This window comes from Amblyomma americanum, chromosome 1 (genome assembly GCF_052857255.1).
Source record: "Amblyomma americanum isolate KBUSLIRL-KWMA chromosome 1, ASM5285725v1, whole genome shotgun sequence".
NCBI lineage: Eukaryota > Metazoa > Arthropoda > Arachnida > Ixodida > Ixodidae > Amblyomma > Amblyomma americanum.
This window is the reverse complement of record NC_135497.1, coordinates 108,807,508-108,833,833: the sequence shown is the minus strand read 5'-3', so window position 1 is coordinate 108,833,833 and position 26,326 is coordinate 108,807,508. Positions and strand designations below refer to the sequence as shown.

The following is a 26,326-nucleotide window of genomic DNA, read 5'->3' as shown; positions in this document are numbered from 1 at the left end:
CTTGCGAGACGTCAGCTACTCCATTTCTCATTATATAACTAGAAAGAGCGCTCACTAGACGACGCGCGTGTCACACAGAGGGAAATAAAGATGCAACACTGAGGAAATTCGTACACTTTGTGCACACCGACCCGAGCGAGAGGAAAAAAAATAATAAAACATCCATTCTTGGAGGTAAGTGACAGCATTGGCGTTTTACAGTGTTCAGCAGTGGCTCCTCAGTTAACTGGCATCATTTTGTCAGCGGTGTTACCGCGCTCTTTATTTATTCCTTCTTTCCTTTCTTTCCGTATCTTTACTGCAGTCCTAGATCCCCACTTCATCCTCTTTTTTTTCCTCTTTACATCAATCTTTCTCTTACATCTCTCCCTTCACATCTGTCTATCCCACTTCCTGAAATGCGGTGCAGTCGACCGGAACTCTCTTGTCGTTAACTTTCCTCTTCCTATCTACCCGTTTCTTTATTTCTTACGTTTCGAACCTTAGCGATACTGGTGGCGGGATAGTTTGCATATTTGTTTCTATTTTTGTTTTGTTTCCAAGGTGGCGCTGTCGGTGCGCGTATATATGCTGCGTGCAGTTGCTGGCGCCTTTACGCACCCGTGGACGCTCGAGCAGCTCCCAGAGTCGAGCACATACGGAGCTGCGAGAGGAGTTCGTTGGCGTGCCGATTGGCTCCCAGCTCACAGCGCGAGAGCCTCGTGTAGCCTCGCGGCGGCGGCCAGGAGCGCGGAGCACCGCGCGGCAGCTGTCGGCACCCAGCGCTCTAAAATTAGGCGTAGACAACAGACAGCCAGAGTACGCTACAGCTGCTCAGCGGAGCGCATCTTTCATCGGGGGCCAGAGCCGACTCACGCTCGCGCTTTGCAAGCCGCTCGCGCACTGTGACCTTCAAAGTTGGGCGACCTATAAAACGAGCACCTTTTCGCGCCGCGCTTTCAGCGCCTCCTCCGGCTGCTCGCGACCCCTCCCCGAGGCTCTAAGCCCCGGGCTTGGCGCCCGAGACCTCGTTTACCTGCTGATGGAGTGGGCGTGCATGCAGTTTCCATCCCACGGCCAGGGTTTCCATCTCTGCCAGTTCCGTGCGCGATTCACGCCCGACTGTATGTGGCTGCCTTTTTGAACGGACAAAATGCGGGGTTCTGTATAATGTAGCCCGCAACAAGAACTCCCCTCTTGACGCAGGAAATGTTTTCCTCTTACGAAAGCTCGCCGCGTGAGCGAAACTCCTTCGCACACATATAGCTAAGCTGTTTGAAACTCGTTGCGCCAGACATGCGAACAGGCTTGGAAGCAATGTGAGGGCTCTTACGAGTTTAAAATTCTTTTATTCGCAAACTGTACGTCTTTGGCGCCAAATGGGCCGACAGGGCTGCTTTCGTGCTGTTAACAATGAAATGGAAATTTTTTTGGCTAGTTAAAATAAATTAAGATATGCAGAGCGCACTCTGCATCTCGGTAAACTATCAGCCCAATTGCAGTTCCAGCTGTACCAGAAATGCGCCAAATTTTATACTGCGTTTCGCGGTCAAGCATAATCTGTGCTATATACTATCACAAGTGTCCCGCCCGGCTCGGTTTGCGTCAAGTGCTCATTCGTGATGATGATGATAATCATTTTATTGTCCCCTTCAAAAAAGCAATACAACAGAATTAGGCCGCTCAAACCCTTTAGTCGCCTTGTATGACCGCGCCCCGTGTATTCAACACGAGGCACGGTTATTATTATTATTATTATTATTATTATTATTATTATTATTATTATTATTATTATTATTATTATTAGTAGTAGTAGTAGTAGTAGTAGTAGTAGTAGTAGTAGTAGTAGTAGTAGTAGTAGTAGTAGTAGCAGTAGTAGTAATTCGTCGTAAGGACGGGAAAGGTGCAATAACTGTGTTACTTCCCGGTGGACACCTCAACCACGCCATGTGGGAAGGGATGAAGGAGGGAGAGAGAGAGGGAAGAGTGAAGGAGTTTCCGTAGTGGTGGGCTCCGTATTAATATCCATAAGTAATTAGTATCCGCCGTAAGTAATATCCATATCAGTTTTTTGTAATTTAAAAAGACTCGCTTAGCCTCGGCGCTGTGGCCCAACAAACTTGGGCTATATAGCGCCAAAATACATGCGCTTTCGAGAAGCTTGCAGGCAAAGCAACCTCTCCAGTGCACGTAACTCGTCGAAATAGCAAAAATTCTTGGCCATAGCGCCAAGGTTAAGCGAGTTTTTTTTAAATTAAAAAAAACTGATATGGATATTACTTACGGTGGGCTACACGCATCTCAGTAATTAAGGAGCCTAACAGTACTAGCTAAAAAGTTTAATGTTCAGTATTGGTTAACCAGCCTGCTAGTTAGCCCGTCTTACCTACATTATGATGCACTACGCCATTGACAATGCTATGCCGAAAGCAGCGCTCTTCTAACTCCCAAAGCCCATTTGTAAAAATTGTGCAAAGTCTCAGGTGAAACACACTGTATATCCATACCTATATTAGGTCTATTGAATGAGCTGTGAGTCTTTTTCGATTTTTCTCCTTTTGTTTTCACTTCCGCTCTGAACAAATTTTTCGTCGCATCAACGTGAAGCTGGTACGCCTCCGGACATTCGACAACATTGTTAGGTTATTTTCCGGGCGTCCATTTTCTGTCCCATATGATCCCTCCCAATCCGGCTCGAAGCTTAACACAGAGCCGCCCTCCCTGTAATCCCCTGCGTGGACGGGGAGAGGCTCGCGCTGGCTTCGGCAACCTAATGCGCCGTAAGTCCTCCCGGGGATTACGTGCCTTTAAGGGAAATCCCCGAATAGTCCCCACCCCCACAGCGTGCGTCGCGGCGCCGTTTTGTTGCTCGTCCCGGGGAGACAGGTGGCCGGCGACTCCACGGAGAGCAAGCTAATTACTCCGAACAAATCGAAAAGCTTTCTCGCTGATTGCAGCGCGCTGCCCCAATCTGGACTGCCGTCGGGGTGACCTTTGGCAATGAATAGATTCGGTGTCACTCGATCTGTCCCTTCTCATTCGCTGCAGAAACACATAAAACGCGGGAGAGCGCCCGAAGTGTGGGATGTCGTACCAGTGCCGACCTCTATTGATCATGGGAGAGGCTTCTTGCCTATTTTTATCTATATTGGAGCAGACGCAATGGCGGCAGTGAATGAGGGCCCCTTTTGTTTCATTTCATGCTTTTTCCCGTGAATACAAACGCACCCTGGAACTGAATGCCATCAACAAGGAAGTCACTGCGTGGTCTAACAGCACGACGAAAGAGCGCAGTAGGAGGACGAATAGAAAGCTTCCGCTAAGAGACCGCTCGGATTTTTGTCAAAAAGGAAGAAGCAAAAGCAAAAAAAAAACAGAAAATAAACCAAGGCACACGTGGGAATTCGTGCGAGAAAAAACTGCTGCGCAAATTATGTGAGCTCCAATAACAGGTCAAAAATAAGAATGACATAAACCATTGTTATCCCTTCCAGTCGCGAATTATGATCCTGTCTGAGGGAAACCTTCAAAACTCCAGATTTTTCTAAGCAAAATGCCTAGATTCCACAAAAAAAATTGAGCCCTCTCTGATGAATAATTATGCCATTGCTGTCGGGTACTGATATATCCACGTGTATACGAAGTAGCTCATGACTTTACTTTGTTACCTGCTTGTCAAGCGAACTTATTTTTCACTACAGTTTCGCTAAGAAGTCGTTTATCTTACTTTACGGCTTTTGAAAACGCTAGTGCGCGAAAAACACGCGAATGAATACACATAAGTTGCGGAGCCACGCCGGAGCTTACAGGAAGCTACTAGGCGTCCATCTTAAAACCGGTCTTCTGCGTTGATTGCGCATGCCTGGCTTAAACTGGTTCCGCATGGCTTATTGCACAGGGGTTCAAAGTATAGGCCCCACCCATTCGCGGCGCACTGTATGCCAGAAGTAACTAAAGCCGAGTTGAGATGAACTGAGTTGTATGCTACAGGTGGGATTACCCTTGCTTATTCTGCGGGCAATATGCTCCACCGTAGCGTCACTTATATGTTAATAATGACCTAAATCTTGTCGGATCTGCCCCTCTAAACGCACACTCTAAACACAAATACACCTATATGGGCGTAAAAAGGGAGTAAACCGTCCTCTAGCGCCCACCCTTTTATAAAAGGGTGTGCGCTAGACTCCAGAAGTCACCATCTATGCACATATTGAGTCACAGTAGAACATGACAAAACAAGCTGCGAACACATTTGTGTACGCCGTGGCTAAAGGGAGTTATTCAACCCTGCAGCCAAATAGCCCTCGGTATCGGCGCGTGTTATTGGTGCGAGACCGCGTGGAAAATGTTCTTAGCCGTATGGCGATTACTGCCTGAATGCTGGCGAAGTTAATTCCGAAAGTCAACTATACGCTCGTTTTCTATTGGTTTACCTGTCACAGGGCGCACAATGAATGCCAAAATATTGGCGCGAAAGTTGACCGAATTTGGGAGGGATAAATACAATCCTTGCTCGCTATTATCGGGAGGGCATGCGTTTTCTTCGCTTCGATATATGCTCTTTCAATATGGCTGTTTTAGAGAACACGCTTCCTAATGACGCCAGCTGGCTGCCTCAGGTCGCTTGATGTCAAACATGCTCAAGTATTTTTTTTTATTTTCGCATGCTTGGTGTTTGTTGAGCTTTTTACGAATAACACGTTCTCTCCCGAGCCCTGAATCCGTTAAAAATCCTGCCAAGAAGCGCTTATATGTTTACTCTCGTTGTTTTGTTTATAGTGATACGCTGTGCGCGTGGCGAGGTCAGTCTTAGTATAGCGCTGAAAATCGATAATAAGCCATTAAGCAAACGCTGTTCATAGCTGCGCCTCGGGGAATGGTTGGTGCGGGTTTTTAATAATGTACGCTGCAGCACGAGCCCGTGCATGGTCCTTCATTAGATAATATCGTAGTGTTAACAGGGCCCATTTGGCCAGAGGTCACGCTTGCAGTCCGTGGCGTCTGCTTTCTTGTCCCGGATCACGAGAGCCATAGACAACACTATAGCGCACATTATTTACGATTATTTTGTACGAAATGCAATTTATTTGAATGATGAGACCTTGCTCGGTAGATTTAAGCTACCGCGTGTTGATTACCTTTTTTTTTGCGTTCGGTGTGTGTAAAAGTCGGAATAGTCTCCCTTTCCTATACTATCGGAAGCTGTCGCACCTGTGTGGCTCGTATGTCGTCGGATTGTCCCAGCAAAAAAAAGGACCATCCTTGCCATCGAACGCCCAGTCCTGATGTCCAGCTTGGACGTGTGTACTGTAACAGTATTGTGACATGAAGGTAGCTGCCAAGCTCATGAAAGTCCCCACCCCCATCCCCCTCCTCCAAATCACTGCATCATAACAATGCGAAGTACGGTTTCGCTCGATGTAGTGCTTCAAGGCACTCTGACATCTGTCGTCACTTAGTAAGGATGTTTGTAGTGAAAAAGCTATCCGATCTAGGCTTACCTTGGTTTCGTGAATCATGTGAACGATTACGCTTACTTACGTCGATTTGACTAATTATTGATAGGAATAATTTTATTTAAAAATTGCTAGGTGCTGCGGCCCTTAACGAATGTCTTTGCCCACTGAAAACTCTTGCAAATCTGCGAATAATAAGGGAACGAGTGCTTCGGACTACAGGAGCTCGGCTAGAGAAAACGGCGCGTAACTGTTGGAGTAAGGCGTAAAGTGTGTACCTTCGCCTCCGGGCAAAGAAAAATGACTCTGAGTGACGAAATCCGCAACGGTCACGGCATACAAGGGCTTCAACAGTATCTAACAGTTAGCGGAAATGAAAACGAATTCGTCGCTGTACAGTGCGTTACTATATTCCCTCTCATATGCGCCTCGCCATTGTCAGCGACCATGCATAATCCGGGTTCAGGAGGAGCACAAATAACAACGTCTTCGCTGTCGACCCACCAAAAAAAAAAAAAACCCTGTGGTATAGTACTGAGAAATCACATGCGCTACCTTTAAAACCCAGCCACATGTGTCAGCGAAGAGAAAATGAAGGCAAAAATGTCGTCAGCGATAATTACCATCTCGATATATGCTTCATATGCCTTCAGGACAATTGCGATGTTTTAATATCGCAGCTAACTATTTCCCCCTACTTATCACGATTTCCAAACCCTGTTTTCGGAAACCCGATATGATAACCTACCCGTGGATCAGCAGCCTCCAAAGACGAAATGCGCGTCAGGAAAGCGCTGACGTGGCTCCCCCTGCGCATCCCAATGGCGTATCCCACTTGTGCCCACAGGCCAAGCTTGATCGGAGACGGGTCCCAGGGGCAGGCCCCCGATTGAACTGCGCCGTGCCTTATTCATTCGCCCGTGCCGTGGTGCTGAGAATTCGTACGAAATTAAATTTCCTCGTTGCTTCCCAAAAGCCGGCGTCGGTATTCCCGATACCCGACTCGCTGCTCCCCGTCCCGGCCGCCGTAGTGGCGGGTTGCGATTGCGGCAGTACATACGGCCCTCCCTGCCCAGCATGTGGGTGTGCGTGCGTGTGTGCCCTCCGGAGAGTGAGATGCGTTCGTGAGCTGAGCGGCTCTCTGGGGGCCGCTCTGTATCTGCGGCTCGCAGACAGCGCGCACCCGGGGCCCGCCACTATTGGATCGTTTATACATTTGCGCACTTTGGTCGGGTATTTTCCGAAACCCTTTTAACTCCGCCGCTATTGCCCCCCCCCCCCCCCCCCTTCCTCCCATCTGGTCGAAAGGTGCTCACGCTTGAGACGGACGGGAGATGCGTCATGCTCCGCAGGAAGAGCTGCGCTTCTCGGAAGCGGCGCCTGTCTCTCTTTTTACCGGAGCAATTCAGCGACCTTTATGTACCTGACGAAAAAATACTTTTTGCGCTGAGGAAGCGCTCCTCTACCCCGGTGCCGTTTATAGAGAGTTCGGGCTTTTCGTGAGCGTCTGCTTTAGTAGACATTTTCGGCGTCCTTGCAACCGTGGCTAACGCCGTTCAACGGGCTCTTCGAAAGGAAGAGGAGAAAAGTGAAGGAAATCGCAATTGGGTTTTGGCAACGCAGAGACCGTTGGATTCGATTCGGTCGCTGTGCGTTTCGAGCGGTGAAGACGGCTGTATCAGTGGGGGCTGAGTCATCAGCAGCGAGCAGAAGCGCGCGTGTGTGTCTAAATGACATTTAATATGACCTTACTTAAATACTGCTTTTTATTTCCGCTCAGATCATACTTTACCTTTTGTGCTTTAGTCCCCTCCATACACATCGCTCCTCTGAAACTCTATTTCAGAACAGGAAAATTAAATAGAGTCTGACTCCGTGGGTTTAAACCTTAGCTTTTATTTCCACTTAGCTACAGTCTAAACCAAAGTGCAAGGTCTCGGCCAAGGCTCGCTCGAAGAGAAATTTTTTTTTTTATTTCTGACGAAGCCGATTTAAAGGCTATAAGGAGAGACAAAATGTAAACGCAGCGTTAGGCATTTCTACGCGTCACGCTATCTCCTTTGATTTAAGACGAAACTTAAGTTGTAATCGTTCTCCTAGTCTGCTGACAGTGAAAGACAAGCTAGCACCAGCAATTCAGGGGCCGCACACTCAATGCTGTTGGCCCTTCAGAACAGCGTGGTATCGGCCAGTGCTTTTATTGTCGCACATGGAGCTATTACGACTGTCCAGCGGACCGGTCGGTACTGCTTATGAATCACTCCTGCGAATTGTTTCGATAGCTCGGCTTCTGATCCGCTTTCGCGAGCTACTGTTCCCATTCCAAAGGCATGATGAAAACATCAAACCTGCCTGTTACAACGGCTAGGGCGTCATCCAGGGACAGCCGAGTTTTTTTTTTTTTTTCTGTCCTATGCAAGAGCTGTTTCGCGCAGTTCACACATTAGCGATTTCCGGTGCTGCAGATACAATCTTCGTCGTCTTTCCCACAGTCGCTGAAAGTCGTTGTCACCGAATTCATCATCCCTTGAAACTCCGTTGCCACTGTCTTCGCCTTATGTTCTCATGCTGCAAATATCCTCGTCGATGCAGGTGGTCCACACTCTATGGCGTGCCGACAGATTTTGCTGGTTTTCTCACATCCGAGCTCTTGAGAGAGGAGGAAGGGGTGAGCTGGGGGGCTGTCACAGCATCTCCGGATAATGGCGAATAGTGGACGCTCTCCTCAATGACACAAGCCCTGTGAATATAACGATAGCACAAATTGCTTCTTCAGATGTATTACGGGTGTTTCGCGTGGGTCACGAACAGCTCATATAAAGTAAGCGCCCGTGCGCCTAGCCCTTACACCTTTCATTACGGGACAAAAGGAAGACAAAAGTTATTGTGGGACGATAAAAAGAAGGAAAAATAAGGAGTCCCTGCCCGTGCCACTAAGTATAACGGGCTACAAAGAGAAGACAGCCAGAGACACTGAGAGAGAAGAGATGAGCAAAGAAGGGCCATTTATGAGGCAGCTCTATGGGAAACAGTGGACCACTGCCGCCGTGTGAGGCAACGTACAGCGTCCCCATCATAACCAAGGCAAATATAAGCGGTTGATGAAGACGTGTCGCCGAGTGCGCCGGCGGTTACTATAACTCACTTTTGCATATGGCAGATTATTAGTCCTCACTGCACTGTCCAGCGTTGTCCTGTTCGCTTGCCAACCCACATTCTTATTCCCAGCCGTCGCCAATCTCGAGGACCAAATGCTTCTTTTCCTCAAACACCTGCTATTACCCTCTCGCATCTGTTTTTCTCACTCAGTCTCTTTGTGAATGACAGAAAGTCCAGAGTAACTCCATATACCGCGTATTGGCTGCGCTGCAACAAATGCTTTTTTAGTCATTCCTCCCAAGATCCTTCCGCAAATTATTCAATACAAATGGGGCTGCTTGAGTCCGCTTAAGATTGCTTTAGCGCTGCGCCAAACTGCTTTTGCAAGCGCACTGGTAAGTATCATGCACTATACAAAACAAAACACGGTTTCTGATTTTAAATTTGTCTCTTTTGGAAGTGCAGGAAAAGAGTGAAAAACCAAGTCATGAGTCGAGGCTCTGCTTTCGTTCACTTCAGGGTAAAAGAATAAAAAATTATGAGTTAACTTGGCTACGGAACAGAAAACTCGTAGTTATTTTTCAGCATAATCTGAAGCCAAAACGAGCATTATATTGTCCACATATTTTCTACAAATTTGCCATGCATTGTCTGCAGTGAGCAGAAATTTTAGTCCACTCATCATAAAACTAATGCTATTCGCTGCATTTCCTGGATGCGTCCCATTTAAAACATATTTCACTACTGAAACAAAATGTCAGCAAAAAAAATATTCGAAAACTAAAATAGTATAGAAGCTTTGTTTATTCGAATTTAGTCGACACCGGAAACGGCAGGCGTGCAGTGATCTGCGCCTCGAAACATTACATTCGAAAATGCAGTGCGGCATTGATATTTTAGCTCCCCTCTCTAGTGAGGGCTGTTCTCGGCAGCAAGGCCAAAGAAAAAAAAGCATTTTGCCATGATGGTGGTCTCTGTTGCAGAGATTAAAAGACGAAATAATCAGGGATCTGTTTGTGACGGGCACGTAAGAGCTCAACTGATCGACGTCATCTTCAGCACTTGTATGCATTTAGAGTCCACAGTTCATTCTATATTGCGCATAAAACATATCTTCTCTATCGCTGCCAACTTTAGAGTGCACTGAACGAGGTTTTCTTTGCCTGACTAGATTTAACTTTCAGTTATAGTCCCGGGTGCAAAGGTAAAACTAAAACCCTTGCTTAAACTCTGTGCGTTACGTAACACGTACCGACCATTGCAGCTCCTTCGCTTGGGGTTCTCAAGCTTCTTTCTTCTGTTTCCTGTGTCCTCTATAGAATGAATTTTGAGTATTGGAACCCGAAGGCTCATTAAGAGCACCTGACACTCAGCACTCGCGCGCGCTATGAAAACAGGCAAATTCGCGGCGAACACAGACGTTGCATAGCTCGTTCACAACTGTTTAAAACTAACGAAACGATCTCTTTATCTGCTCGCAGTATTGTTCAGCGATGAAACGAATGCGACCTTGCTTTTTCCTTATTTTGCATCGTTTGATGTTGACAAAGACCGAGCTGCAATTATCATAACTGGTTATTGCGGGGGCAAACTAAGCGGCTTCTGAGAGTTTTATTGCGATTTCAAGCGCCCCCGTGCGATTTGGTGGCCTTCGGAACGTAAACAGAAGCGGTTAAGCTCGGGCGAAGCACTCGAGCGCGTGGAATTCAACTGACCGTTTTGAGGACCTTGATGTAGCTGCTCATTCTTTCTGTCCTTCTACTTAGTTCTTCAGCAAGGGCGGAAGTGTTACGAAAAGCCAAACCAAAAGTGACAAAACTTTGCGATTGAGTATTGGTTTAGTTTTGTGCGTATAGCGTTTTGTTCTCTCTGTCTGCTGAAGCTATCAGTCCAGTACCTTTTCCATTGTTTCAGTGCGTGGTGCCAGAATCCTGTGGCTTCAGCCTATCATATTACGCCAAATTAAAAATAAAACTCGTTGCGCTTACTGTAACCACGCTACGTGAGCGACGAGCTATGTTATCTGGGCTGCTGCCCAAACCTTGCACGGATAATGTTTCACAGCTGGACAGGCAGGACGATCATAATTATCGCTAACATTCTTCATAACATTTTCACGAAGCTTTTGTCGGCACACGGCACAAGACCATTTGCTATAGAAACTTCTCAGCAAGAGTATGCTCAGCCCAAGACCACGTGCGCGAAGCTCTCCTGAAGATGCTTGTCTGAGAAGGAAACATTTTCGGGCTATCGGCTACCATGACGAAAATGTTTCTTTCCAGGCACTTCATATTTACGCCTTAAGAGTTAGCTCTGCACATTTTCGGCACCCACGTGGGCAAACTATTTTTGGATCGCTCGACCCGAGCGCGCTGCTCGAATCCGGAGGTGAGATGCCAGAGGCCGCTGCTCGAGTAGTCCCGCGCGCGGTTGGTAACCGGATCGCGTTCGGCCCTGAAGGGGTTCCCTTTGAGATGCGAGCAATGAGGACTCCGCTGCCTGCTACGACCCACATCGGGCCGTCCCCGGCAGGTGACGCTCGTGAAGCGCGTCTTATTCTCAGGTCCCGCGCTCCGGGCCTTCCAAGTGCGCCTGATTGCTCGGCACAATCGAGCCGGGGCCCCGGAGAGACCCACGGCGCTTGACAGCCCTGACCGACATTCGTGCGCTATCGGTGCGCACAAGCCCAGCGCCACAACGGCTAAGTTTGTTGTGAGGCTGCTCACTTAATTATCGCGGTGCAGTCCCGTCTGTCAGAGCGGCTCCTGCTGCCCTCTGATCACCAAGCGCCGTCTAAACTGGGCCCGAAGAACGCGAACACAGCAGAGCGCCGCTTCCCTGGCGTCAGCTGCCGGCCTTATCAGAAAGTTCCCACTGCTGTACAGCTCACAGTTGGGTCACATTTTTTACCGAGGCTGTACGTTCTAAGACGTCGGTGCCCGCAGCCCGCGCCATTTTTTCGTGCATCAGTCACTGGGCATCCGTGGCGTTAAACCCGCAACATTGCACTTCGTTAGGAGGTTAGGAGGCGCATCCGAGGTGCGCAGGTTAGGAGGTGCATTCGAGTACCAGCTTGGAAAACTCCACAACGAATCGGAGACGGAGGTATATTATGACGATCGAAAGAGAACGGAAATAACACTGCAACCAGCATCATGTCTCTATCATGCATCGCTAAATTTTCTGCTATCGCGTTGCTCGTTCTTTGCCACTGTTGTTAACTGCTGACCGGCAAGACGATTTATTCTGACTTGCTTTGAAGTTTACTGATCTCGTTCTCTCCTCTCACAGCGCTCCTGGCTACTGCTCTGGTTAGTCTCCGCGCTCTCCCTGGGGCCACAAGGACGCTGCTTCGGTTTCGAATGCGTAACGCTGTGCGGGCAACCTTGAACCGAGCTCTCTTCCCCGCCGTCCCTCTTGGGCCGTGTAGTCAGCGAAAGCCGCGCCTGTTCATTTTCACGGCGCGCGGGCTCTCAGGGGCCTTGTGGGAAAAAGAAAATGGGCGACCAAAATAAAGCGGCGTGAAATGTTTGTGTTTGGCCCGACGCTTCCTCTATTTCTGCCCGGGGAACCTTCTTTTCTTCTTTCCCGCGGCTCCAAAATTAGCGCCGCGGCAGCGACGTGACGAGACTATATTTAATGCCTTGTATCGGCGCGGGCGCGCCGAGCTTGTCTTGCGATGTGCGCCTGCGCGCTTTACAGGGAGCCATGCGGGCCCCAGCGACGCGGCCGCCGACAGCGCGCACCGGCCAGCGGCGCGCTATCGCGTGATTTACAGAGGCGCGCCCTTGCCCAACACGTATGCGGGCACCTTCGGGCCGCTTGTTTTCGCTGCGGGAACAGTGGTTCCACTTTATTTGTATGTCTAGCTCACGTTCTGCATGCGAGCAACGGACCCTTCCCGTTGGCCAGGGCTCGCTCAAAAGGACCTGTCGATTGCCTCGTGCTCTGGAAATAGCATTTCGAAAAGTTTCCCTTTGTTTTTGTTTTGCTATTTTTTTTTCCTCGAGCTGCAGGCACCGTGCGTCTGCCAATCGGAGCGCGTTCTTGCTCGGTGCCGCGTAAAGCGCCTGCCCTTCCACGTACAACACTGTGTTAGGGGCTCAGAGGACGGGACAGAAATGCGCGCGAGGAAGGAAGACGGCCCTCGTCTTGCGCCGTGCCAAAACCACAGTCAAAGAAGCCCATTTGCGGGGGTGCGCCCTCTTTTCGTTTCAGGCGCCTGTTTGCGCTCGAAATCCCGCTCCCGTGTCCTCCCTTTCGTGTTTGGCGTAGTAGGTGTCGCGTAGCCGCCTCGTATCGGATTTGCGAGAGAGCCGAGCGTTGTCTACTCGTTCCGCGGCGCGAATGAGACATAGGTGGAGCGAGCTCTTTGTTTGCGTCCTCGGAGTTGCTTGCTGAGCTTGGTCTTAAAATTGGTTTTGAATGAGGAGATGCGCTTCGAGAGTGGGATGTCCGTTACAGAGAGAGTGCTAACGTTGGGCGTATTTTGGGACGAATTATATGGCGCAGGCTGTGAAGAAATGTGCGCGAGAGCCTCCTGCTAATTGCGATTTTTTGTCGTCGAAGCGTCTGCCAAAATAAATTCAGCGTATATTCTCGATGGAAGCATGGACATAGATATGGTGTAACAACACGCGGGGAGCTCGCATCAGGCTACGATGGTTCGCCGCACTGCCTCTGAATATTTCTTGGTCTCTAATATTTCTAGTTATCTAAGAGAAACAGTTATTAAACTAAACATAGCGATAGATGTCACCTTCATGTTCTTCAATGCCATCGCGCGCTTTTGATACTGCACGGCGATGACAGGGCCGTTCAGGGACGAAATTGCGAAGACATAGTGCGAACAAAATAAGTGAACCGTTAGCTGAGTAGAATAGCGACTGGTGCTGTGATGTTTTTGTTTGCCAACGTACGCTGCCGTTGATACGACTGGAGGTTGTTGTGTATTCATGAGCATACAAGTCAAGGGAAAAGAGGTGCTCGTTATGGCATGCATGGCGGAAGCCAACAGCCACCGAAACCAAGGCGCACGGGGGATGTATTTTCTTTTTAACCTGTAGTTTTTCATCAATTGGAGAATAATAAAAGCATAAGAAAAAACAACCACATGCCGCTGGTGGGATGCGAACCCACGACCTCCGAATTTCGCGCCCGGTGCGTACTGCGACGGCAGCAGATTGGACAGCCGTCACCGTAGCTCAGTTGGCGGAGCTCCGCGAATTTCGCGTCCACGAGTTTGCGAATTTCTCATCCGATGCTCTACCAGCTGAGCTACCGCGACGGCTGTCCAATCTGCTGCTCATTTTTCTCTCTTTGCTTTTTTGCACTGTTTAAGCAGGTTTATTCGCTCACTCGTCCTCGTCCTCCTTTTTTCTTTTTCTTGTTCGCAGATGAAGAGAATGAGAAATCGGTCATGGTGGTCCTCAATGGAGAAGAGTCGGAGCTCATCTTCATCGAACATGCTCACCAAGACGAGTTGGTAAGCGTGCAGCTCGAAAGGGTTAAACATTGTTATTAAGAATGGCAATTTGCATGGATTTTTGTCACACATTGCCGCAAGGTACGGACAATTTAAAAAAAGGAAAGTCACGTTTTCCTCAGAAATGAAACACCAATAGAAGAGGCAGCTCTTCCTTAATCTGCTAATATCATTTTTGCGCGTGGCAGAAAAAAATGGCATAGGTACCAAAAGCGACAAATATTGGCGAAATCAACCATCCGCAGGAGGTTGTCAACCGTATTAAGTCGCACTATAGGAAATGCAGATTTTAAGAACGTCACGCAATTGTGGAAACATTTCGGGAAGAAGTCCCGGTCCTGAACAAAAACGAGGAAAACGTTCAAGTATACTTCCCTGTTGCTGGAATAAACGTTCTCCACTACTCGTTCCCAGCATCTGTCGGCGACAAGAATTATAAGCACTAGAGCCGAACCGCATAATGACCAGATGAGAACTGATGAGACAAGCAAGCATTCTTGCTCGGCAGACAACACAACAATAAGAGCCGAAGCGAAATGCCAGGAGCATTCGTATAATTTACGCCGCCGGTCTTACGCCTGACTCCTGTTCCGCGCGGTGTACGAGTTTTGATTCACCTTAAGCCGGCGGAATGAATAATGCAGCAGCAGCAATCTCGAAAAGATCATAGCCACGCATGGATTATTTCGATGGATGTCAAATTGTTGGTCTTGGTCATTCATTTTAAACTAACAAGAAGCAATAATCAAAATTTTTAATTTTCCTTCATCTTTTTTCCCATAACTGCGTGTTCGTGTGCAATTCAGATTATTGCTTCCGTAATGAGCGGGAGAAAAATATTTTTTACGGTACATTGCTCGAAAAGCTGCGGCCGGTCGCAGAGGCTATGACGCTTCCACGCTCAACGCGTCGCGGGCTCAGTCCTGGCAGCAGCGGGCACCTGCATATTGTTGAACATGAAATGCAAAAACGCGCGTATCCCTAAATTTTGGCGCACATTGAAGACGCCGATAGTGGCGGAAATTTATACGGAGCCCTCCGCTGCGTTGTGCGCATCATAACCTACGGTATCGCGTTTGTGAGTAAAAATGGTCATCCCAATAAATCCTTAACAAGTTGCGGTGCTCTGTAGTCTAGTTAGATGCAGCATTCTTACCATCATCCGTGTTCATGCATGACGTATGCAGGCACGATTGGGCTTTCTGCGTTCGCTTGTTTTTAGCCATTGGATGCCCTTAAGGAGCCTGCCAGACTTTCTACTACAGTGGCTGTCTGATCGCCCCGCTGTTGGCTTGGCGAATATAAAGCTGTCTCTTTTTTTTTTCTTCTTAATGTCTTGAGGGCAACAGTACGCAGTACTGAAAACCATGACTAGTCCTTGAACCGTTCTCCTAAGGTGTGCGTGTAGCTCGAATAAAGGTTGCGAATACTGTAACGGGAGAAAACAACTGTGAGTTACAATCTGCCTTGTCACCTATTGCCCCCACCCCTTACCCCTCTTTTCTTTTCTGGCGTCCAGTTGCAGCACACCAGAAACCCGTGCCAGGCGTTGAGGACTCCGCCGACACTATTCAACCCGGCGGCCATGTATCGTCCGGATGCCTACCTTGTCGTCTACAACGTCTGCAGTCGAAGCAGCTTGAAGATCGCCAAGGAGTATCTGTCCTTGATACACCGCTGGGACAATGTGGACCACAAAGCCGTCATCATGGTGGGCAACAAGACAGATCTCGTTCGCCACCGTACCGTCACCACCGACGGTAAGCGTTCGTTGCTCGCTTGTGCTACAGTATTATACGTGCCGTGCTCGCGTTAACCGCACTGAAATGTGTTACCTCCAGGAGCTTGGTAATACGGTCCTTTAAAAGATGAAAAACTGGCAATTAAAGTTGGCATGCTCACTCACATCCCCGCCGCAGGAGCCAAGTGCGGCTGTTAACCATAGGGAAGGACGGCGAAAATAGAAAACCACGAAGGGCGATGAATGGCCAGCATAAGAGACGGTCAGCCCCATGAGCGAGAAAGAGCAGAGTTGTTACACTGTTTCTGTGTTTTCGCGTTGCACATTCAGGTGATGACATCAACATAGCCACCTTAAAACCAACAGGCATGCTAGATAAAAAGGCTACATGAAGCTTAAACGTCCATATTATTATTATTAAGAAATATCTTTACTCAAAGGGGACTGTTGTCGGCACTGAAATACCTTAAGAATTCTGAGGAAGCGGGCCGACTGTATGGTTGTGATAAACTCCTTTTAGCCTTCAGCAGTCGAGTATGTAGTGCAAGGGAGGAGACTGTGACTGGTAATGCTGCATTACTTTAAAAAAATATTCCTTTTTATTTTTCGCTTCTTTGTGCTGATTCCAGGCGCCTAGCTCCACGTGCAGTTCAGGCAGAAGACGAGACAGAACAAATGTCGCCTTTGCCAATGTAAGCCGTGCTGTGCGTCCGTGTATGAAGACAGCACTCGCAACTATAGAATTATACAGGCGAAATGTATCTATTCCCTGTGTTTGTCAGGTGCTGCTACTGCTGCCCTTTTTTTAAATCGAACACTCTGATTCTGTACTTACCACGTTAGCGGTCTCAAACTTCTCTGACGCCAGCTCACGTTGGTCTCCCAGGTGGGAAGAGCCGTGCCTTTTATCGAGACGCACAGAACATTAGTCCACGCGGAAACGATGGACACGTGTATACCTAGGCGTGCTGAGATCATTAATCGTGCCTCGCTTGCCGGGCTGCCGCATTAACGGCCCGCTCAGCTCAGTGATAAGGCAAGAAAGGAATCAATCACCGCGAGAGAACCAGCTGTAAAAGTCCCCCGTCGGCCCTTCTAGCGACAGCGTGAGAAACAAAGGGAAAGCGAGACCCGTATATAGCATCATCGCTACTCGATCTTACTGGGTCTTAGCAGCAGGCTCGTATATAGGACCGATCTCGTATGACACGGTATGCCACGCGGCCCGCTCATATCGAACATATCGTTGGCACACACTTTGCGAGAACATTAAAAAGAAAACGTGCCCAGTTGTCGTTGTCGAAGGCCTTTTTTAGGGTGGGCTAAGAAAAGGAAAGGATATGGAACAAAGTAGAAAATGAACGAGCTTAGCGACACCCATTGTCCTATTTGTTGCTCAACACATGGGGTGGAAACTCTCTGGGACGCACAAGTGCAGTGACCGAAAGCCGAAAGAATCAAAACGAGTATACATAATACCTCTTTATTGCTGCGTATTGCTTTTGATTAGGCATTTCTGAAGAATATTACGTACCAGCCATCATGACCTAGGAATAAAAAAAAAGGAGCCTTCCGTGACGTTAGCTATCTCGCACTTCCCTATTTTTCCTTATTTGACAGGACCACATTAGCCCAGTAGCCTCAGTGCCGAACGTAAGCAGCGCCAAAAGATAAAACTTAATCTGCGAGTATATTGATCAGTCTGGTTCCGATTACTGGAGGCGCGTAGTGCGGAGGTGCGCAGTGCAAAAAGCTGCCCCTCATGCAGCCTCAGAAACTTCTGCCTTTACGTTTTTGCACGCGACGCCGCGTGCAGCTTCTCTTCGGCTCCTCCTCATTCCTAGATATACAGCGCAGCCTCCACATAGGCATAACAAACGTCGTTTAGTTTCGGAGGCTGGTGTGCATCGCTTCGACGTGCTGCTTTTCAAGGATGACCGGCTGCAGAGTATTTAAAATCGAATTAGAGTCTTAGACAATAGTCTATATCGATAAGCGTAGTAAGGAACCAAGGTGTCCATGGCAAGGGACGATGATGACGACAACAGTGGAAGTGGCAGTAAGGCTCGAAAACGGATGACGTAGCTTGAGTATGTCACCCGAGGAGAATTTTAGGGGCAGTAGGCTGTAACACTCCAACGAACAGCCCTCAACATGAGAAGCTACCACCCAGGAAAAGTCACATGACCGTTTCGCGTATTTTTCTTGGCCATAAGAACAAAATAAGCCCCGCGCGCACAATCAATTCAAGTCAAGCGCGCCGGGGTCCGAATGGACCCGTGGGCTCTGCAGATATTTTCATTGGCTCTGGAACTGGGTAGCTAGTTTACAAACATGCCTCCTGTCCTCCCCTCTTTCGCTTCCTTAGTTCGTACCTGTGTTGCCACATACTGGCCGGCGGTCTTATGACACCCTACAAATAGCATTGAACGGCCGTATTTGTGTGCGTATCATCTCGTCTTACGCCTTTCACTGTAGCAGAATGCTACCCATACAAAAACGTCCTATGGGCGTCTGTGGAAAAAGCTGTGTCTGTCTATGGCCTTTTATGAACGTCTATAAGCACACACAGAGGTGCCTATTGCCAGCTATTGGAAGATCTATGCCACTATAGCTACAGCTTTGGAACCATACAACTGTCTTAAGCTCTCTATACAAAAATATATCAGCCTGCATCTACAGCTATAGATAGAAATAGGAAAGGTTTATGGCTATTTGGGCCAAATGTCTATAGCCGGCCATAGGACATTTTTGTATGGGTAGGCTTGCAGACAAGCACGCTATTCTCTCTTTGGAGTGCGCAAGTGGTACTAGGCCTCAGCGTCAAACGCTATCGTGCGTGAATTCTTACCGCATAGTTAGCGCCCTTGTTTTTCCGGGGGATTTTTTGGTCTCGTTTTTTTTTTGTGCTTTGGCCAGTTTTAAAGGTCACCTATGGGGAGCAAAGAAACCGGATTACAGGGAAAAAAAGAAGCAAGAGGCGGATAGACGAATCGTTGTTGTGCAGCCCCTCTTGACATGTGTACTTGCGGAAAATAAATAGGCGCGCCAGGAAGAATGTGAAACCGGTATAAGCTCTCCATATAAGCGGCAGAGTGAAAGATGGGAGCAACGCCAGCACTCTCTTCGATTGCTGGGTGGAGTACCTATACGGCGTGGCAGCCCTTCAGAGCCCAGTAACGCGATATGCATCAAGAGGCGTATAGTTGCCTAGAGTTTTGTAGGCTCGGTCAGGTGCCGTAGCGGTTAGAAAGGACCGCATCCACTCGCTCGAAGGGCGCTGTGTTGAATGTGCTGCGTATTTACCTCAACCACAAGGTTCACTATAGGGGCGACGCAGCACCTACGAGAAAAAGCACGCGGTCGGTATAGCGCAGGCCCTCAAGGAAGGACGATATTTCATATGCATTCAGCAACCAGAGACATAGCGCGACGTACGCGCGCCTTTCGGGCAGCCGTTTCCACTCGGCCTTCGCACATGGATCGAAACGCGTGGAAGGGTTAGGCAGAGTGCGCAGCCGACCACTGACAGCGCGGAAAGCTTGTCTGCATAAGCACCTTCTTCGTCGCCCTGTAGCCTTCCGCGCCTTGAGCCCTGTCCCTTGGAGGTTGCTGACCATTTCTCGTGCACTGTGCTGCTGCCTGCGTCTGTGTTTCCTTTTGCCGGCTTACTAAACTAAGTGAATGAACGCGTGCTTGAGGAGAAAAAAATAAACTTTGGTAGACCACGATTATTCTGGAACCACTGAAAAAAAAAGTACTTACAAAAGCAGGTGAAGGATATTTGTCACTGGAAGCGTTTGACCGTGGAGTCTTGATTTTGCCTCACAGGGTCTGAATCCGGGACGGACTGTGTTCTTTTGCGGTTTGCTTTTCGTCTCATGACAACAGGTTGTGCGGGGACGGTAAGGTCCCAGACCATCAAATCGTGTCTGATTGACGGGGGCATTTTCTATAGGGCAGAAAAGAGCTTCCCCGCGAGTTTCTTAGTCGGAAGTGGTGTGTGTAGCATGCGCTATGTACAGCCGCATGTGATGGGAACCAGTTAAAGAGAGAGTTCCGAAGCAGCCAGTAAAATCGCTACTACTGCCAACGGTGCTGGCAATTTTTCTTTTTTATTTTTTTCGGCGAAAGCGGCTCTTTCGAATGCGTGATCCTAACCTGTTCGCGATTGAAGGAGCAGCGGTAACATACGCGGCGACTCTTTGTTGGCAGACGGACGCTGCTTGGCCACAAACGAGCGGGTCAAGTTCATCGAGACGTCAGCGTGCATCAACCACCACGTGGACGAGCTTCTGGCGGGCCTGCTGCATCAGATTCGCCTCAAGAACCAGATCAGCTACAAGGAGAGCTGTAAGCGCGACTCGGTCCGAATGCGGGGCCGCAACTCCACCTGCACGTCGTCCTTCTCTGGGTGCAAGGCCAAGGTCTTCCTTAAGCGGTTCCTTCGGAAAGCCTGCTCGCGATCGCGGTCCTGCGACGACCTCCACGTCCTCTGAGCGACATCCTCGGCTCTGGTTGTGTTCTCTCACGTGCGGGCCAAAGGGGCGGGCACTTATTCGCAGACGCCCATGAGAGCTCGCGTACTCCGAGGGCGGAGGCCGTGAGTCCCTCTTGGCGAGAGAGAATCGTGGGCGTGATTTCCACCTGCAGCCCTTCGCTTCATTAGGAGCAGAAGCAAGCTTAAAGCGCGAGAGAGCACGCGAGAGAAGCTTGACTGTTCCTGCCTCGCAAGGGGGAGCTATGAGTTTATGCCGACGGGGAAGAAGAGCAAGCAAAACCTCTATCTCCGCGGCAAGGGCCTGTCAATAAGTTCCCAGAGACGCCGAGTGCTGCCTTTCTCTCTATGTACATGTCTGATCTCGCTATCGAGCGCTGCATCATCGCGACGTGGAACCTGTCTGCCGGTATTTCCGCGCATGCGCACGCGAGTGCACTGAGGCATTGCTTCAGTGACGAAACGCGACAGACGCTTTCCTACTCTTTTTTTTTTTTGCGCGCGATTTCAGCAGCCTTTATTTAACGCGGACAATTTTCTCCGCCGTGCTCCGAAGGTTGGAGGCAGTGCTTTCAGGCGTCAATGTATCGATTCGCGTAGCCAAATCCGGACTCGATCGAAGAGATTCCGTTTCCTTGCGTTTTTTTTTCTAACTCTACTTCAAACACCCTGGCGAGCGTCGCTGTCTTTCACAAACGTGCCACTTTTATACCGAGAAACGCATTGACAGGCTTGAACGCTCTATATGAAGCGACGCAGAAGGAGCTGAACAAGTTTTCTCAGGGAGCTTTTCAGGAGTGGCATCTCTTCTGGTTCGGATGGATGTACAAAAGCGATGTTTTAAATGTCTGTAAGTGGCTAAGGGCCTGCTTTCAGGACCAGTCTATCGTACGAGTTTCTGACAAATTGCCAGATAACAAGGTTGTTCTGGGAACTTGTTGATAACCCTTCGCAATGTTTGGATTTCATTCCTCGTCGATTACACAGAGAGGGGGAAGAACATGCTGCCTTTTTGTTTTCTAATGAGTGTACAATTCATCTTTTTCTTTTCATTTTTCAGTTCCTTCGAGTGGGAACAATGTGCAGGCCCAAAATGCGAGAGTAATGGAACAGCTTGTAGGTCGCTTTGTAGAGGAAAGGAAACCGACAGAGATAATCGTACCATCTCGATGCTCACTGTCTTGACGTTTGTACAGAAAGTCATGCTTTCAAAGGTCTCTCTTCTTTTCTTGTACATTTCGCTTCCGTTCTTTACGTAGTGTACGATTCGTTGTGTCTCACTGTGTGCGCACAATGTTTCTGCATCCGTTCGCGAACACACACACACATCGGTTCATGTTTCAGAAGCGCTGAAATGAAAGCGACTGCTGGTCAGTGGTTTGTATGCACAACTCCAACTGTCAGTTTATTTCTTATTGTTTTTACGCGCTCTATACGCGTGCCATCTATACCTTCCACATTGTCTTCGGCGTTGTACGAGAATGTTGTCACACGTAGCTTGTTGCAAGTGCACCTGATGTATTGGATGTGATTTTTCGGTATTGGTGTTTTTGCCGTTGATGTCCTTGCCTCTGTTGTCTTGTTGCTGGTGGATCTTGATTGCGGTTGCTGTACTTTTAACTGGCTCAAACGGTTACGCAAAAAAAAGAAAAGTAGTGCATGCCTTTGTCTTTGACGCATTGTTTTTGGTTGGCTGATTTGCCTTTTGTTTTGTAAAAAAAAAAGCATATTATAACCGTTTTCTTCTCTGTTTAAAGAGCTACAAAGTTTTTTGCTTTGGGCTTTCTTGATTTCGTTTTCGAATAAAATATACACTTGTGGTATCATGCGTTTCTTCATCTTTATTTTGCCGGAAATAAGCTCCGTGACAAGAGTTTACTTTCGCTTGCTACTTTTTCTCATTTTTAGAAACATTTATGTTTAGTGTATGGCCTTATTTTCACTTCTCTCTTTTCTTTTTATAAGGCTGATTTTACTTTTAAGGCATGCTAAATATATTCGGTGCGTTTAGAGTTCTGACTCAGAAAAGCTTGTTTTTGATTTGCAAGAGAAAGAAAAAAATGCGAGAAATTGGAATTTCATGTTACTTTGGAGGCACTTAACGCTTAGCTTCTGACCAGTTTCTACGCCACCAGTTTGCCCCTTTAACAATCCATGGAATGTCATTATCTTCCTAAATTTCGTTTCACTTAGAGTGATCCGTGCCCAGGAGTCTCTTCTAATTATGGACGTTATTCATGCGTCCCCATGTTCTCAATAAACTAAACGCGAGTGGCTAAAGCTCTTGAGGATTTTTTTTTCCTTAGATAAGGAGCATTCCCTGGAAGCTCACTCGTCATATAAGCTGGTTACCAACACCGACCCCAGAAACTATGTCCCTTATTTGTCTTTCGCTAACTCTGGGAGCGCTTTTTCCGTGCCTTCGCTTTGAAGCGCTACAGCGCCGGATTTAGTGGACTCAAACTTTGCCACGTGCATGGGATGCCGTGAATTGCGACTAGGCCGATTTTACTACGAATATCAGCGCACCTGTATTACTGCTACAGAAGCCGTTAGTCGCTCTGCTTTCCTTGACGACGTTGGAATGACTGCAGCGAAGGAAAGAGACAGAGATAGATCTCAAATGTGTGGAACCGTGGGCAGAGGCCGGTCGTTGTAACGTGTCTGGTCTGCTACTCCCCGTTGGGGAGAGGGAAAGAGAAAATACAGAAATTGGGAGAGGGTGAATATGTGTAGGGATGATGGCCGAATACACTGACCTGTACTGCAGCGAAGGAATCCATCTAATACTTATAGCGGTCGTTTTTTTTTTTTTCATCACTAGCATTAATTCATCATTAGTAAATTTTCGGCGGGCCATGCTGCGGCGCATTCGTCGAGAATAACAGCACGCAGCAAAACGCACCGTGAAAAAAAAACAGCAGCAGGCTATAAACGCGGCACTTGTCTCAAGGCTACCACAAATTTATCAGCCTAGTGGCTGGGTGGCGACGACCGTACAGGAATCGACCTAGCAGTGACAATGCTCATGCACGGCGAGCGTGACGAGATCGGTGCACTGACCGAAACGTCGTCTTTGGCCGCTGCCTTCGAGCGAGAACAGTGGGTCCGGCAGGGGGCAGCGCTGCCGTGGAAGGCGGCAAAGCGGCGATAAACGGCTCAGACACAGGGAGCCGTCGTCTTCTCCTTCACATCGCGTGACTGGGCGCGCGGGTAGGAGCGCTGTTTGTTCGGGGAGGACCGTGACGAGACGCCCTGGCGAGGGAAGAGAGCTGTTTCGGAAACGATGGTCAAACACGCACGCGGCTGCGACAAATACCCGAGCACCGAGACGGCCAGGAAAGCCTCCGCATCTCTGGGATGCAGGAGTCTCGGCTCGACCGGCTGTACAGACAAAGAAGGCTGCGCAATCACAGCAGCAGCACCCACGGGGAACAAAGCGTGACCAATTTTCTCCAAGTTTTCTCGTGCTGCAGGGTATTTTTTTTTTTAGACAGCCAGCCGTGAACACGCAGTTCTTTCTTCGTCCTGTCTGAAAGAAAACATGGCATTAAATTTGCGTACCTTCCCACTGCAAACATTTTTAAGGCCCTATCCGCAACAGATTAGGAAGTGGGTCAGTTTTTTTTTATCTTTAAATAGCTCTTTTGAAACTTCTTAAGACACAGATATATTGGCTTTATACATCGCGATGTATTGCGCATTCATAATTCTTGTACATTTACGATTACAAGCACCACATTGCACCATACCGAGACACTCTGTGCTTTTCACGGGAATACCCTCTCTTCAAGTCGATAACTAACCATGTTCGCAAGAAAGGAAAAAAAAAAAGCGAGGTTCTGTAGAGCGCATTGGCCGGACGCAGGCCAATGGAGATAAAAAGCAGAAAGCTCGTCGTTTCGACAAACTTTCTTTAGAATGTAGTCATTTCGAAACAAATTTATTTAGCATAGTTCTTCCTGAAAAGCCCGATATCCCTGGGAGGTGACATTACCATGTCTCAAACGGTGTCATTGCTTTGCTGTTTACCGCGGCCCCCATTTGAAAACGTTCATTAAAGCTCGCTTTGTTTTGTTGCCTTCAACAACAAGATTCGTCGGGTAATTCGAAGATTAATTGAGCTCGCATCCAAATTTGCGTGCACATTTTGTAGCCATTCGAACAGAACCGTCGCGTGATAGAACTTGCATTAATGTAATAATGCCCTTGAACGAAAATAAATGCGGGACACGTCCAGCTTTTTTTTTTTCATTGGTAAGTATACGAGTAAAATGGTGTCATTTCCTTCGATTGCCCTCCTGTCTACCACAGTCAGTTCTCTTAATTGCGTCAACCTATAACGCAAGAGATGTAGATGATCGTCCTGCCCGTCTATACCCTCGCAGAAGTAAGCGTGATCGTTGCGGCAGTATTAGCGGTCGTCTGTTGTATTTCAGTCGTGTCATCTGCGGGCGTGGCGAGCACAGCTTTGGCGCAGAAGCTTAATCAATAGCAATGTCTCACGCAATCACGCGTGTCTCTGAGGCCATCATTTATAACCGTTCCATCTCCACCTCCGCAATTCTTGCTCAGCCTCTCGTCTAATGGCCCGATCTGCCTGTGCCAAATTCCCCCGTCAGTGCGTCAGACAGCGTTACCAGTGAGCGCTTGATGGCCTTGAATACGTATCGGTAAACTTGCTCTCCTGAAAGGCGAGACGAACAAATATTTCTCCTTTATGGCTTTGCTTGCGTGTAATAATTTCAAATTCTCCTTCCTTGAATTAGAAGACCGGCATGTTGTAAGAACGGATGGCTGTGGCTAACAGAGCGGAAACACCGGAAAAGAAAATCGTGGTTGTCGGCTAGAGATGATTCTTTTCCTAATCCTAATTTCGGGGATAAACACGTGGCACTTTGATAAAAAACGCTGGAAGCGAATTGCAGTTGATTCGAGCTATCTGGGATTCTTCAGAGTGCTGCGCTCAGCGAATAAGAACTCACGAGCGCTTTTATTTCCGATGCCAACAGTCGTGGCTCCTCACTAGACAGTCAGTTGTTTAAGCGCCGCCTTAGAGTTCGCGACCTGGCTTGCGCGGCGTCTATAGTGAAATCGGACGCTGCAGAGAAGTCATTTACCGGGGATGCAGGCTAGGTCGAACAATAAGATGAGAGTGAGCAAGGAAATTGAGAGAATCGTTGAGGAGGTGGAGATGGGTTTCCTAGTCTGTTCTCGGAGGGTCCAATCGAAGCGTGGCCTCTCTGAACCCCTCCGAAAAGGTCAAGGTGCAACGCCGGCCGCACTGAAAGCAAGAGCGAAGCATTTCGAGTACTCCCGCGTACCATCTAGTGCCTTGTCGCAACGTGCACTCTTGGGCACAGCATCGCGCTGCGTACGCCAGTCTAGCAGCGCACGCCAGCACTGCAACGAAGCCATCTGTCAGGGTCGAGTGGCCACGGCGGTAAGGCACACTCCCGCGCTATCTGTTAGCCTAGGCGCTTAACGCGGCGCCCGGGAGCCGCTGCTTCGCTCGAAAGGTGGGCGGCCCCACTGCTAGCAGTCATGCACGGTTGACGCTGCCGCGGTGTCAGCGCCGAGATGCCCGACAATGGTTACAAAACGGTCATCTAGAAGCCGCCGGCGCGCTTTCTCAACATTCAGCGCCCGTTGGCTTGCATCGTGGAGTGCCGCGTGCCCTACGAAGTCTGCGCCTTTCTCGTTACTGGGTGCTCGGGAAGCGAAGAGCCGAGCTCAGCTTTTCATTCTTTTTTCTTTTCCTCGCTTGCAGGTCGTAAAAAAGACCGGAAGGTGAGGAGGGGGACGTTAACATCAAGTGAAATTGAAAACTTTGTTCCTACGCAATTTGATTAGTCGCCAAACTTTTTTCAACAAAAGTATGGAAAAGCAAAAACATAGCTTGCGTGCAGTCGTTCGACCTTGCGGCGTCTGAACCTTGCGCTGAAGGCTCGCTCTCCGTATGTGACTTTTGTTTCGGCGATCGGCGGATTAGCTCCGGAGAGGCGAAATCGGCTTTGCAAAGAAGGGGATTTTCTCGAAAGCTCCACTGTACTGCCGATTGGATTTGT

At 48.5% G+C, this 26,326-nt stretch overlaps 1 protein-coding gene across 1 annotated transcript in view; it reads left to right on the top strand.

Annotated features, from left to right (window-relative positions):
• The window catches only part of LOC144113431 (uncharacterized), a 51,375-nt gene extending 29,294 nt beyond the window's left edge, over window positions 1–22,081 (top strand). The window contains exons 2-4 of the mRNA XM_077646503.1: window positions 13,931–14,019; window positions 15,539–15,779; window positions 19,976–22,081. Coding sequence (XP_077502629.1) covers window positions 13,931–14,019; window positions 15,539–15,779; window positions 19,976–20,259 — 614 coding nt within the window. The 3' untranslated portion in view covers window positions 20,260–22,081. The remainder of the gene's footprint in view (window positions 1–13,930; window positions 14,020–15,538; window positions 15,780–19,975) is intronic.
• Window positions 22,082–26,326: the final 4,245 nt, after the last annotated feature.